This window comes from Cantharellus anzutake (genome assembly GCF_015039405.1).
Source record: "Cantharellus anzutake strain C23 chromosome Unknown EI90scaffold_155, whole genome shotgun sequence".
In the NCBI taxonomy this organism is placed as follows: domain Eukaryota; kingdom Fungi; phylum Basidiomycota; class Agaricomycetes; order Cantharellales; family Hydnaceae; genus Cantharellus; species Cantharellus anzutake.
In genome coordinates, this window is record NW_024067105.1 from 93,307 (window position 1) to 106,953 (window position 13,647).

Below are 13,647 nucleotides of genomic sequence, written 5' to 3' on the forward strand. Positions count from 1 at the left end.
GAGGATAGGGCTGAGGTTGGGGCTCGCGCTCACGCTCGCATAGCGGGAACGGGCTCGGGCGGCATCGGGATGGGCGGCTAATGGGCCGGAATGCATGGCCGTGACACCGTGACACCCTTGCCTCCACTGGGTAATTTAGTTGCCTGCCCTGCAAGTCTACCTTCAATTGGCTAACCTGTAACTCCATTAGGTCCACTCTGCCTGGCCCCTGCCATTTATGGGTGTCGGAAAAAGTTCAAATCCGCATCAATACATTGCAACGTGATGCAATGACCAAAACAGGTATGGGGCGATGCAACAGTTGCATCGAACACTTAAACATTGCAACGGCAGAGGCCGGGGCCCAATACATTGCAACATGACCCACAGCATTGCAATACATTGGTTCCATTGCAACATGGCCTATTGGGTTAAATACATTACAACGTGACCCATTAGGTTTCAATACATTACAACACTAGGGGTTGTATTGCGGTAAAAAGTAATTTATTATATTGCATTGTCGTACTTGGGACTCGAACACCGGACCTTGGAGTTACCATGGGAGCGTTAGGCTGACATACAATGTATTACACAATATACTATGACTACAAGAATACATACATTACCACTCAGCCAGCGAGCCCTTACTGATTCAGGGTCAACCTTAGGTTTCTTATATACAGCTAGAGACATCGGAGAGACTCCGAACCAGGCTCATAGAGTGAATCCGCTGTTCTACTTTCGGCATTATCCTCCTCCATTCCCATTTCGCCTTTCATTGTGTTTACCGGGTCACTTCCTTATCAGAGAGTGTCGCTGTTCTCACATTATCTCATTCCCATTTTCCCTCCATCTCTCCACTTGCCTCAACCACAAAACCCGATCGATCATTTGTGCAACTTAGTATCACACTTGCACAATCTGTAATTGTGCCTATCCCTTCACCACCATCCAACAATCAACATCTTATCGATCAACCTGCGCAACGCACCCCCACCCTGCACGACCTAGATCTCGCCCAAAATCCATACCTGCTCACTTGCAGGCAAGGTGGATCAGAGCGCTGGGTGACTTCGACGCCATGGAGAGGGGTTGTTCAGTGGTATTAGGTGCATAACATTCAGTATGTTGTGAAATGGCTCACCTGGGTATGACATGGGGACGTTGGGTGTCATATCGCAGGTACTGCCTTGACATTGCTGTACATTGTGCTGACCAACATTGAATCCTCACCGCTGTCTCATCACTCCCCACTCCATACCCACTGTATCATAATGCCCTGGCCTTCCTGGAACCAACCCGACCGGCATGGGCACCTTCCAACTACCGCCACAACACCACCCACACCCACCAAATCATGGCCATTGCCATCACCTCCGGGGTCTTCAACTATTGCACACCATCACCATCGGCAATTTGGTGTCGGGCCGAACTGTTGCAAACTCCCCCTGTCTGGCATCCTACCTCATATCTGCAAGCCATTTTCCTCCCACCGCTTCCATCAAGTTGATTGGGCTTGTGCAACATTTAGGTTGGGTGGGGCATCTCCAGTGCCGTTTGTCACACATTCCATTACCCGTTGCCGCATCTGTCAGCGCTGTACCACATATTACTATTTTACTCAATGTATGGTAGTATTAGATGTGAGCAATCTAATTTTGGCTATCTATCCACCCATAAAACAACCACAGCACTGTTGTACAATCTGATACTGTGCTGATGGACCAATTGTGTGTACATGCGTGGGAATATTACCGGTTATATTCATACATGCCGATTACCTGCACCCTGTGATATTCTTGCATATTCTATGGTCATGTGATCCCGGTGTATTGTTTGGTTTCCTAAATACCATGCTCTTCATGTATATAGCTGAGACTTACTGGGGATGTTCCTTTCCCCCAGCCTTAATCACAACTAGGTTCATTAGCACAAGCACTACTGCTATGTCTGCCTCACCAAGCTCTACTGCCTTCTGATCCCATGGCTTCCAGGCACCATCTAGTTCTACACCAGTGCAACCACCTACTGTGTCTGATCTGCCCATCAACACTGATGTGCATGGTGAAGCTGATGACAGCGAAGTTGCTGGAGACACCAACAACAATGGCACTGATAGTGATGACCCTACCCCTGGTGATGCCTCTACTTTCGAAAGCATTGAGACTTCGATCACAAAATATGCAGCCCTTTATGCCATTTTCCATTCTCCTTTTTTATCAAAAGCTTCCCTTCTGGTGGAACTCAGCAGTGATTTCCACTCATGGGCACCAACAGAAATGTTTTCATCTGTTGAAAATTTCAATCAATTCTGTGTCCACAAAATTCTCACAATGAAATATCCTATCTTAACAAATGAGCTCTGCACTCATTCTGGAGCTATGCCTTGGTCAGCAAAGGTATGTACTCATGTGCTAGTGATTCTCCTTGTGGCTTTCACTAATTAGGCATGTCTGGTACAACTAGTTTGTTTCAGCTGTTGGGGCACGAAGGCGGCAAATGATGAGCTGCTTGCGGTAATCAAGTTTTCAACTGTTTGGCATGGACCTAAGCATACCAGTGCTGAAGTTGGGTCATGGCCCAACTGTGGAACAACTTCAAGAATATTTGGGAGTAATCCCTGATTCTACCAACCCCTTTGACCACTTGCCTTTGTTCTTGTTCCCAGACAATGACCGATCTCATCATCAACATGTGTTTCACTCACAGGTCCTTGCAGCTGTAAGTATTTCACTTGTGGGTTATACATATTATTTTACTCACAGTGCTACAACAAGGGGATAATTGTTATTATTTTTGGTCCTTCTGCACTCAATGGCCCTGTTTCTTCCATCCCCTTTCCAGGATCCCCTGAGCTTGAGAATTGGGAGCCTGCAAAATTATATGCATTACAAAGGGCACTAGGGAGTATGTATGAGGTAACTGAAATAACCCCTGGCACTTTGGCCATTGTTTCAATGCTGGTATGCCATAAGTAGAATTCTGCTTGAGAATCTTGTGCTGACCAATTATATCTAAACAACAGGTTTATTTCATTTTGTCTGGTGACACTGAGATGGTTTCTGGTTCTGGCAAGCCCAGTGCCACCAACTATGTTGATATCCTTCTCAACTTCTACCATTTTATCCTTACCCTACTTCACCGAGAGAAAATGACCACAGTCCAACCAATGCATAAGACCATGGATTGGTACAAGCATTTGTTGTTTGGTCCTCCTGCAGGAGCAGGAGATGCACATGCATCAGGACGAGCTGGAAGTCTTTCTTTGGGCCTGAGTGCTCTTCTTGAAGAAATGGAGCTTAGTGGCAGTAATGTGAGTCTTCCATCAGATTTGCAGGAATTGATTCAGGCTAGAGTTCCACACTGTGTGAGTACTAAAAAATTACCATAGGAAGCAGATCCAGTGTCACTCAATGTTAATGTTTCCTCTGAAATGCCTCGTGTGTTCAGCCATTTTTCCTTATATATTTTGGTACTGACAATTTTGCAGAAGGTCCAGAACCAGATGTACAGACTGAAGTGGTGGCTACCCCAGTCAGCCTGGATGAGGGGAGGGAGACAAGGTATGGGTGCAGAGGCCAGGCCCACACAGGTGACACTTCTGGAAATGACAGTTCTCGAGAAGTTAGTTGTGGAAGGAGAGCCCAGAGAGGTGGAGCCCAGGGTAGCAGCAGTTGCAGAGGTTATGGACGTCATGGAGGCAACAGCACTACACATGGTGATGAATAGGTACTGTCAATGTACAACTCCTCAAATTCTTTGTCTGCATGTAATGTTAGTCTCTATGTGTAACATCTTGTCAGGGACAGCTCTGAAAGCAGCAAAGTCCTGGTGCTGGGGACTTGGTGGGACGAGAAATGGCTGTGCATAGTGGTGGTCCTGTTGTGGGGTGAGTGTCCCTGACCACTTAGTCTGAAGTGTGAAAGTGAGAAGAAGCCTATTTCCTCTTCCTATATATATCCTGTATGATACATTATAGTACTTTAGCTCTAATATCGATTTGACCATGACCCCCAAGTCCTGACCCCAGCAAGGCAACCCCAGTGAGTCTGAAATGAGGGCCAAGAGACAGCTAGGGGGCACAGCGCTCCTTTAGAGTCGCTGAGGCCAAATGCCCTACCCTCAGGCCTTGTTCATGGCATCATGGCCATCGCGGCCTATAGCAGCCTGCAATGGCAACCTTTGGTGCCAACCCTGGACCAGCGTCTAACACTAAGGTACAATGGTTTCTAAACTACAGGTATATATAGAGGACTTTACACAAAGTCCAAAAGGTACTGAAAGGTTCTGAAAGGTGCCAAGGGATAACCTGAACAGGGAACCCAGGTGTCTGTTAGAATGCGGGGATTCGGACGACTCCGGAATGGAATCGGAGACTTAGCATGGAAGGACCTCGGCCTCAGCGACTCAGGCGGAGCGCTGTGCCATTGCTGGTTGTCCTAGGGGTCCCTAATTTCGGATCTAGCAGAGGGAAAGTCTCTTGGGGGGGAATTCATGTCGATTTCGGACTGAGGTTACAAGTTACTAGGTACATTGTATATAAGGAGGGGTCCGGAATCAAAAGGAACAAGGGTAGGACAAAAGGAGACAAAGGGAGATGGAAAGGGGAACAACACCGAGGGTCAAGTGTTTGACTCAATGGTGTTTCCCAAAGGAGGAATGAAGGGCCAAGACCCAAGAAGGAAGGAAGGAGGATGGGAGTCGGGAATGGCTAGCTGACTGAATAGAAAGGAAGCAGCAGCCCAAATAGGAATGAGGGAGAATAGCGGAATTGAAATGGACAATGCAATAGTTGCAAGGTCCGGAGTAAGTCCGAAAGTCCGAACTCGGAGGTTAAACTCCGGAATATTGGCAAAGGTAATTAAATGGAATGAGCTAACCAATACAATGGGTATAAGCGGAGGTGGGGTCAAAGTCCGAGGTCAGAACTAAGACCGGAGGTTCCGAAGACGAGACATGAACGGGATACCGGAGCGGAGGTCCGGAGTCAGGAGCATAGGTTTTGCGTACTCGTCTGGAAGGTGTCGAGGTTGGGGTCGGACCCGGAATGTTCCGGAGTCGGACCGAAGGTGGTGTCTGAGCCGGAGGTGGGATAACCTCTTGGGAGTCGGCAAGGATAAGGTGACGGAAGGGAAGTAGGGCTCCGGAAGTCGGAGTTCGGAGTTCTGGGAGCCCGGAGCGGAGGTCAGGATTGTATGGATATGACAGTGTCAGGACAAGGAGGGCAGAGAAGAAGGCCAAGGAATGAATGGGAAAAAGAAATGGGTAACCAAGGTTAGCCAACTGAATTGAAAGAAGACATCAGTCATGAGAGAAACAGAAGATGACTAATCAAGAAGTGAAGGGTAGAGTCGCTGGGGATGCAGATACATAGCTCTGAAACTGGAGTTACACATCCAAGGAATATTGGGTGACTCCAATAAATGAAATGGATAGAAGGTTCTGGCTCAGGTCCGAGCATCTGGGGTGGAGATGGCTAAGGGTGCCAGTGTCAAGGACTAGTCCAGAGCAGGGGCAGTGGAAGTGGAAGTGGAGTGGAACAGTGGAGGGAACTGGGACAGGGTATAGTAATGTTGAAGGGAGTGGTGTGTCAGGGGATGAACCCTGGGTCCCCATGACCCCTCTCTATGGCCCACAGCCTAACCTGAAAACACAGCCCATCTCAGGGCATAACTATACTGTGGGTAGGAAAGTGAGAAGGAGGTTAACTTCTCACTTTCCCACAGTGGCCCCAATATGGCGAAAACTTCTGGGGATACCTGGAAGTCACATGAGGGCAGGATCTGGGGCCAGATCATGTGGCGCACAGAGCATGCAGTGTGTCATATCCATACATACCCGATCCCAATCCAACTTCTGGACCCTCTCCACCACCTCCAGAGTCCTAGCTTACCCCCATCCGCTCTGATATCTGCCTTCGGACATGATGCCACTCCTCTCCTCACCTTCCATCCCTCTCCTCCCTTATCCCCGTCCACTCTGATATCCTCCTTCGGACCTGACATCACTCCTCTTACTCCTCTCCTCCACCCCTCTTCTGCCAACCTCTGCCAAAGTTACAACCTTCCACCACAGTCCTGTACCCTGTACTTGGACACCACTCATACCTTTGCTCTGAGATCTTGTCATGGTTCCGACCTCAGACTTTGACTCCACCTCAGCTTAAGTCCATTGTATTGGTGACCTCACTTCATGTAAACTCCATTGCCAATATTTCTCAGACTTCCAACTTGGACTCCATAACCTCTGTAAGCTCCACTACCTCTGAGTTTTACAGAATGCCCTCAGCACTCTCACCGCTTGTACTGTATCCTTCACACTTTCCCCTCATCCCTATTTGGACTACTGCTTCCTTCCATTTTAGCCAGTTAGTCATCAACCCCACTTCACCTCATCCTCCTGCCCCTCTGGGCTTTGCCCTCCCTACCTCCTTTTGGATGGATCACAGAGTCTAACCCATGACCTTTAGTACCGCTCTGCTTCCATCATCCCCTTGTCTCCATTTGGATGCCTTTGTTCCGATTCTGACCCCCTTTGTCATATCCATACAATCCTGACCTCCGCTCCAGGCTCCAGAACTCCGAACCTGACTTCTGGAGTCCTACTTCCCTTCCATCACCTTCTCCTTGCCAACTTCCAAGAGGTTATCCCACCTCCAGCTCTGACACCACCTTCGGTCCGACTCCGGAACATTCCGGGTCCGACCCCAACCTTGACACCTTCCAGATGAGTATGCAACACCTATGCTCCTGACTCCGGACCTCCACTCCAGAATCCTGTTTGCATCTCTGTCTCCGGAACCTCCAGTCTTAGCTCCAACCTCGGACTTTGACTCCACCTCTGCTTATACCCATTGTATTGGTTAGCTCATTCCATTTAATTGCCTTTGCCAATATTCCGGAGTTTAACTTCCGAGTTCAGACTTTCCGGACTTACTTCGGACCTTGCAACTATTGCATTGCTCCATTCAATTCTGCTACTCTCCCTCATTCCTATTTGGGCTGTTGCTTCCTTTCTATTCAGTCAGTCAGCCATTCCCCACTCCCATCCTCCTTCCTTCCTCCTTGGGCCTTGGCCCTTCACTCCTCCTTTGGGAAACACCATTGAGTCAAACCCTTGACCCTCGGTGTTGTTCCTCATTCCAGCTCCTTTTGGAGTACCCTTGCTCCTTTTGATTCCAGACCCCTCCTTATATACAATGTACATAGTAACTTGTAACCTCAGTCCGAAATCGACTTGATCTTGATTTCCCCCCAAGAGACTTTCCTTTGCTAGATCCGAAATTAGGGACCCCCAGACCAGCAATGGCACAGTGCTCCACCTGAGTTGCTGAGGCCAAGGTCCTTCCATGCTAAGTCTCCGATTCCATTCCAGAGTTGTCTGAATCTGCCCGATCTAACACCCTTCGATTTCCTTGTGCTTTTGTCTCCCCACTATACTGTACCCGCACAACCAATTACCGGCTGAGGTTCCGAGTGCGACACAAAATAGTCAACCAGCTTCTCCTTGTGACGTGTGACAAGCAACCGGAAGAGGTGGCAAGGTTGGTGTGACACCAGCCACAGTGGCGCTGGAAATGTCCAACTGGCAAATTTTCGTGTTGATACATTTTACACCAAAAAAACTACTTCCTTGCAGACAGCTTGTGTTTTCATTGAATTTAATCCGATTTAACACAGCCACTTAGGCACCAAAAAAAATGGTGTGACAAGGATCATTCAACTGGAAGGTCAGTGTGATGCATGACAACAGCCCACTTACAGCCGGACCGGAAGGTGCGTGTGATGCGTGACCAGTAATTGGTCATGCAGGTACAGTATACAGGTGCTTGTACATACTCATTTTGGACCCTCAGTCCAAAATCGACCTGAAATGCCCCCTAGAGACTTCCTGCTCACCGCTTCTGAAATTAAGGACCAAATGGACAAACAGCAATGGCACAGCACTCCACTTGAGTTGCTGAGGCCAAGGTCCCTCTTTGCTAAGTCTCCAGTTCCCCTCTGCCCTCTGTTAGAACTGGGTGAGGGTGGACAATTCTGGAGGGGAACCAGAGACTTAGCAAGGAGGGACCTTGGCCTCAGCAACTCAAGCGGAGCGCTGTGCCATTGCTGTTTGTCCATTTGGTCCTTAATTTCATAGGCAGCGAGCAGGAAGTCTCCAGGGGGCATTTCAGGTCGATTTTAGACTAAGGCCTAAAACGAGTATGTACAAGCACCGATATATATAATGGAGAGGGCAAAGGCACAAGGAAACAAAGGGGGTCCAAATCGGAACAAAGGTGTCTGAACGGGGACAAAGGGATGACAGAAGCGGAGCGGTACCGAAGGTCATAGGGCAGAACCTGTGGTACATCCGAAAGGAGGTAAGGAGGGTGAAGCCCAGAGGGGCAGGAGGATGAGGGGAAGTGGGGATGATGACTAACTGGCTAGAATGGGAAGAAGCAGCAGTCCAAATAGGGATGAGGGGGAAACGTGAAAGATACATTAGGGGGCCTCACGGTTGATTAAAGTGGAGCTAAACTGGGTTCTGAAGTTGTTCAAAATTGACCTAAATTCCACCTCAAGTGGGGCCTCAGTTTAGAGCGAGTTTAGGTTGCTTCAAGGGCACTCACAGTTAGAGTGGTTCTAAAGTGTGTCCAAAGTAGCTCAGGCCTGGATCTCATAAGTCCGGTCCATTCTGTGTCATGCAATCACTATACATCCGAATGCCATCTACTTCCGACTGCCAGCTCCTCATACACATGGTGTGCTCTGTTGGAGGAACAACCTCAGAGCATATTTACGTTGTAACGGGTCTATCACCACTAGACTCGAGACAGAAGAGAGGGGGAGGGTTGGAGTGGTCGCTTGCACAGGTTTGTTTGACTGGGAGTGGATTCTGCTGTCTAGCTAACTATACAGCTGGTCACGGTATCATGGAAGAATCCGAAAATGACAAATAAGGAAAAAACAATAAGGGAAACATCGGGCTCTAGTGACTAGAAATGGAATCAGAAAAATCAGGAAAAATAAGAAATATGCAGGAGAGAACATTGGCTAAAGGTGGTAGAATCGCGGGATTTGGCTTGTTTATGGTACACCAGCAAATCCCCGTTACAACGTTGAACACATTACATAGAATCAATTGCCATCGCGACTGAGTCAAGCCTTTGAACTGGTTCTTTTGACGAAGAATTGGGCGAATGGGAGCGTGAAGTCAAGCTAGAGCACAATGTTGTTTATATAGGTGTAATGTACAATCCATTGGGCTAATGACAACTGTCAGAGACTGGATTATTGTCAGAGTCGGACAAACTGTCAGAAGATAGATGGAAGATGGATTGGGTTCTGTCTGAGTTGAGATCGGAGGTGATGCAGAGGTCTGTTGGAGCGCATGTGCGGATATGCGGGCGGAAATATGCAGCACATCCGGAAGTGCTGTTCAAGGTTAGCAGAGTGGGATCGCGGCCTCAGCGACTCAGGTGGAGCACTGTGCCCTGAGCTTGATGTTTGGGGGAGATCCCGTATTTACAGATTGACACTCACAGCGGACTTCAAACAAGACTTGCAGGTGGAGTGGAACTGTAGGAGGAGCGCGGACTCCGTGAGCACGGACTCAGAGGGGGGGAAGCCCCCTTTACAGAAGGAGAGACTCAGACCAGACAGGGGGGGTACTCTAGTTGATTTCAGACTGAGGTCCCCGAAAGTATTTACAAGGTATAAGTAGGTAAGAGAAATCAAAAGAGGGACCAGTCGGTCCGGTACGGAAATAAGCGGAAATGAGTGGGGACTTGTCAAACTAAACCAAGGACAAGAACCTGGGAAATGGGAGGCAAGGAATGAATAAGGTCAAAGCGGATCAAGTACCAATATTGACATATTAAATGAATGAATAGGAAAGTGCAATAGCACACAGATCAAATGCCAATATTGGGGTGAACATGATAGGCACTCAGCAGGGAATGAATGTTCTGTTGCCAAGTGACAAAGGACAAAAGCGGGGGTCAGTGCGCAGCACCAATACAAGTCCGCAAATAAGCGGGGTTGGTGCGGTGCCAACACAAGTCTGCAAACAGAGGTTGATCTGCCAGCACTGTCACACAAGGACAGCATGAAGGCCAACAGAGGTACAGAGGGGAGTGGGAGTGTTGACCTGACCAGAGTGTTAGAACGGGCGGATTCAGACGACTCCGGAGAGGAATCAGAGACTTAGCATGGAAGGACCTCAGCCTCAGTGACTCAGGCGGAGCGCTGTGCCATTGCTGGTTGTCCTAGGGGTCCCTAATTTCGGATCTAGCAGAGGGAAAGTCTCTTGGGGGGAATTCAGGTCGATTTCGGACTGAGGTTACAAGTTACTAGGTACATTGTATATAAGGAGGGGTCCGGAATCAAAAGGAACAAGGGTAGGACAAAAGGAGACAAAGGGAGATGGAAAGAGGAACAACACCAAGGGTCAAGGGTTTGACTCAATGGTGTTTCCCAAAGGAGGAGTGAAGGGCCAAGGCCCAAGGAGGAAGGAAGGAGGTTGGGAGTGGGGAATGGCTAGCTGACTGAATAGAAAGGAAGCAGCAGCCCAAATAGGAATGAGGGAGAATAGCAGAATTGAATGGAGCAATGCAATAGTTGCAAGGTCCGACATAAGTCCGGAAAGTCCAAACTCGGAAGTTAAACTCCGGAATATTGGCAAACATAATTAAATGGAATGAGCTAACCAATACAATGGGTATAAGCGGAGGTGGGGTCAAAGTCCGAGGTTGGAGCTAAGACCGGAGGTTCCGGGGACAGAGACGCGAATGGGATTCCGGAGTGGAGGTCTGGAGTCAGGAGCATAGGTTTTGCATACTCGTCTGGAAGGTGTCGAGGTTGGGGTCGGACCCGGAATGTTCCGGAGTCGGACCGAAGGTGACGGAAGGGAAGTAGGGTTCCGGAAGTCAGGTTCGGAGTTCCGGGAGCCCAGAGCGGAGGTTGGGATTGTATGGATATGACACAGAGGTGTCAAGGGCAACCAGAAGTGGCCAGAGGGTGCAGAGATGGGCAGAGGGTGCGGAGTGGGCAGAGGGTGCAGAATGCACAGAAGTGGGGCATGGCTGTGACCACATAGTGGGAAGCGATGAGTGTGGTTCAGATGGAGACAAGGCAGGCATGACTGAATGCCAGGAGTGCCAAGGGCTCAGGAACTGGAGGTAAGGTCGGAATACTGGCAGGGTCTAGGTTCTGATTATTGGCCAAGTCTCACGCAGTAAGGCAGGGGGCCAGACATGGGGTTGGGGGCTGGTTAGGATGGGTTTTGGGTCAGCAGATTCGCCTATCGGCATTGGTTCGCTGCTGATGGAGCCCCAGGATTTGTTGGTTGTGACAACAACAAAGGAAACAGTGAACATGAAACTAGTGCCTCTGATGCTTTGGCTGAAGCTGCCCCCTCCCCCTTCGTCCTTGTGTCGCATCTGCCATGACAACATGCAGCCCTCCAGCATGCTCTGTGAATACATGCATGTCACCATCAACAATGCCAATGTCTAAAATTAAGGATCCACTCTTGAGTTCCAGTTTGGACACTGATGACAACAGTGACAACAATATCCATGTCGAGCAGCAGCAGCAGCATGGTGAAGGGAACGGACAGGTGACCTAGGTAGCAAACTGTACAGTTAGTGTTAATGCGGACTTACTCAGTTTTAAAGCCGAGTTTAGATGGGTGACTTTAGGCGAATTGGGGCTCCTGAGCCCCAAGTCGAGAAGGACCTAAAGTGGTGACTTTAGATCTAGTTTTGACGCACTTTTGTCACTTCAGGTTCACTTGAGAAATCTCACTTGAGATCCAGTTTAGGTGAATTTATTCAACCATGAGCCCCCCTATTACAAGCAGCGAAAGTGCCGAAGATGATCCGTGGAGCTCGGAGGTTGCGGAGGTTATGGAGGTTACAGAGGCGGGGTTGAAAGTCCGAGGAATATTGGCAATGGTGTTTATGAGGTCACCAATGCAATGGACTAAAGCCGAGGTGGAGTCAAAGTCCGAGGTAGGAACTATGATGGAGTCTTGGAGCGAAGGTACAAGCAGTGTCCAAGTACAAGGTACGGGACAGCAGTGGAAGGTCGTAACTTGGCGGAAGGTTGGCAGAAGAGGGCCAGAGGGAAGAGGAAAGGGGAAAGGAGTGGAGGAGAGGAAAGGTGTCAGGTCTGAAGGTGAGTATTGGAGCGGACAGGTGAAGGGTAGGAGAATGACAGAAGGGTGGAGGTGTTGTGAGGAGGAAGAGGAGTGGGAGAGGTGTGGTGTTCGGTCCGAGGTGAGTATCGGAGCGGACGGAGATAGGATAGGAGAAGGACGGAGGAGTGGAGGTGGCATGAGGGGTGAGAGGAGGTGTGGTGTCAGGACTGAAGGTGAATATCGGAATGGACAGCGGTAGGGTAGGACTCTGGAGGTGGTGAAGAAGGAGGTCCAGGAGTTGGTTCGGGATCAAGTATGTACAGATATGACACCCTTGCCCAGTTCTAACACAGTGCAGGAATGCACATGGGAAGTGTAGTGGGTGTCATATCCCGGAATCCCAACCCCGCGCACTCCCACCACACCACACCTTCCTAACAACTTCACCATCCCCTACACCATGCCTCCCCACTCCCCAAGTCACCTTCCCTCCTGACTGTCTCAGCTCCGGTCTGGTTGTGGCACACTGAACCTTGGCCACTCCCATCCCGGAAGCTCGTTCCCAAGTCGGAACATTTGGAGACTCTGGATTTGCTCCGATATCCTGATGGACCTCCGACATCCTGTGACATACCCTTAAACCATTTCTCCACCCATTTCATTTATTTGAGTCACCCAACATCCTTTGGATATGCAACTCCGCTTTCGGAGTTACCCACATCCTTCGGTGATCTCACTCACGTCATCACTTATTAGTCACCTTCCATTCTTAGCACAACTATCCTCTTTACCATTCAGTCGGCTAACCCCCCTTACCCATTTCTTGTTCCCATTCATTTTCCGGCCTCTTACTCTGCCCTCCTTGGTCCGACACCTCGGTTCCCTGTTAAAGATATCGTTTGGGACCTTTCGGTACCTCTCGGTATCATTCGGCACCTTTCGGTGTTGTCCTATTGTCATTCGGACTTTGACTAAGTCCTTTCCATTCCCCTTCATAAATACCCGTAGATTAGAACCTGTAGTTCCTCAGTTCTAATCTTGACTAAAATGCTACCCAAAGTCCCTCTGAGTGAATCCTGTTCCCGTTCTACAAGATACCTCAGACATAAGAAATACAAGGACTAACTGAGACATAACGGAGGCACAGTGCTCCCTCCGAGTTGCTGAGGCCGCGTCCTTCTTAGAGCCTCTTGTACCATCCAGCAGAACTGTCAGAACCGTGCGAAGGTTCGCCGAGGGTAGCCGTAGGCGACCGAGCGTTGCCCGCTAGTGGTAAAGGCGTCCTACACCCGACCGAGCTTTAGCGAGGGATAAACCCCACCAATCTCGAGGCCGAGGCTACTTAGGCGAGTGAGCCGGGATTTCGGCTTCAACGACTCTAGGAGGAGCGTTGCGCCTCGTTCTCGACGCGGTCCTGATACTTAGAAGGTCAGAGGTCTCGCGGGGACAGAGGTAAGCTCTAGGGGGTAATTCTAGTTGATTTCGAACTACAGTACAAGCATTAGTTACAAGCTGTATATAAGCGCTAGGAAACTGAATAGG

General features: G+C 49.2%; 3 protein-coding genes across 3 annotated transcripts; 2 read left to right on the forward strand and 1 right to left on the reverse strand.

Moving 5' to 3' along the window:
• Positions 1-2,315: 2,315 nt before the first annotated feature.
• Positions 2,316-3,885, forward strand: EI90DRAFT_3022445 (uncharacterized protein; the record flags this gene model as incomplete). The annotated part of the gene is made up of 8 exons (XM_039057767.1): positions 2,316-2,381; positions 2,430-2,498; positions 2,692-2,703; positions 2,748-2,945; positions 3,008-3,295; positions 3,320-3,349; positions 3,473-3,711; positions 3,786-3,885. 8 exons carry the CDS (start codon positions 2,316-2,318, stop codon positions 3,883-3,885), a joined length of 1,002 nt encoding a protein of 333 aa, XP_038908521.1.
• A 972-nt stretch (positions 3,886-4,857) lies between these two features.
• On the reverse strand, positions 4,858-5,987 carry EI90DRAFT_3136224 (uncharacterized protein; the record flags this gene model as incomplete). Its single annotated transcript, XM_039064774.1, has 2 exons — positions 4,858-5,265; positions 5,928-5,987. The coding sequence occupies 2 exons, from the start codon at positions 5,985-5,987 to the stop codon at positions 4,858-4,860; spliced, it is 468 nt and encodes a 155-aa protein (XP_038908522.1).
• Positions 5,988-11,803: 5,816 nt separating this feature from the next.
• On the forward strand, positions 11,804-13,080 carry EI90DRAFT_3136225 (uncharacterized protein; the record flags this gene model as incomplete). The annotated part of the gene is made up of 3 exons (XM_039064775.1): positions 11,804-12,032; positions 12,079-12,143; positions 12,862-13,080. 3 exons carry the CDS (start codon positions 11,804-11,806, stop codon positions 13,078-13,080), a joined length of 513 nt encoding a protein of 170 aa, XP_038908523.1.
• Between the last annotated feature and the right edge of the window lie 567 nt (positions 13,081-13,647).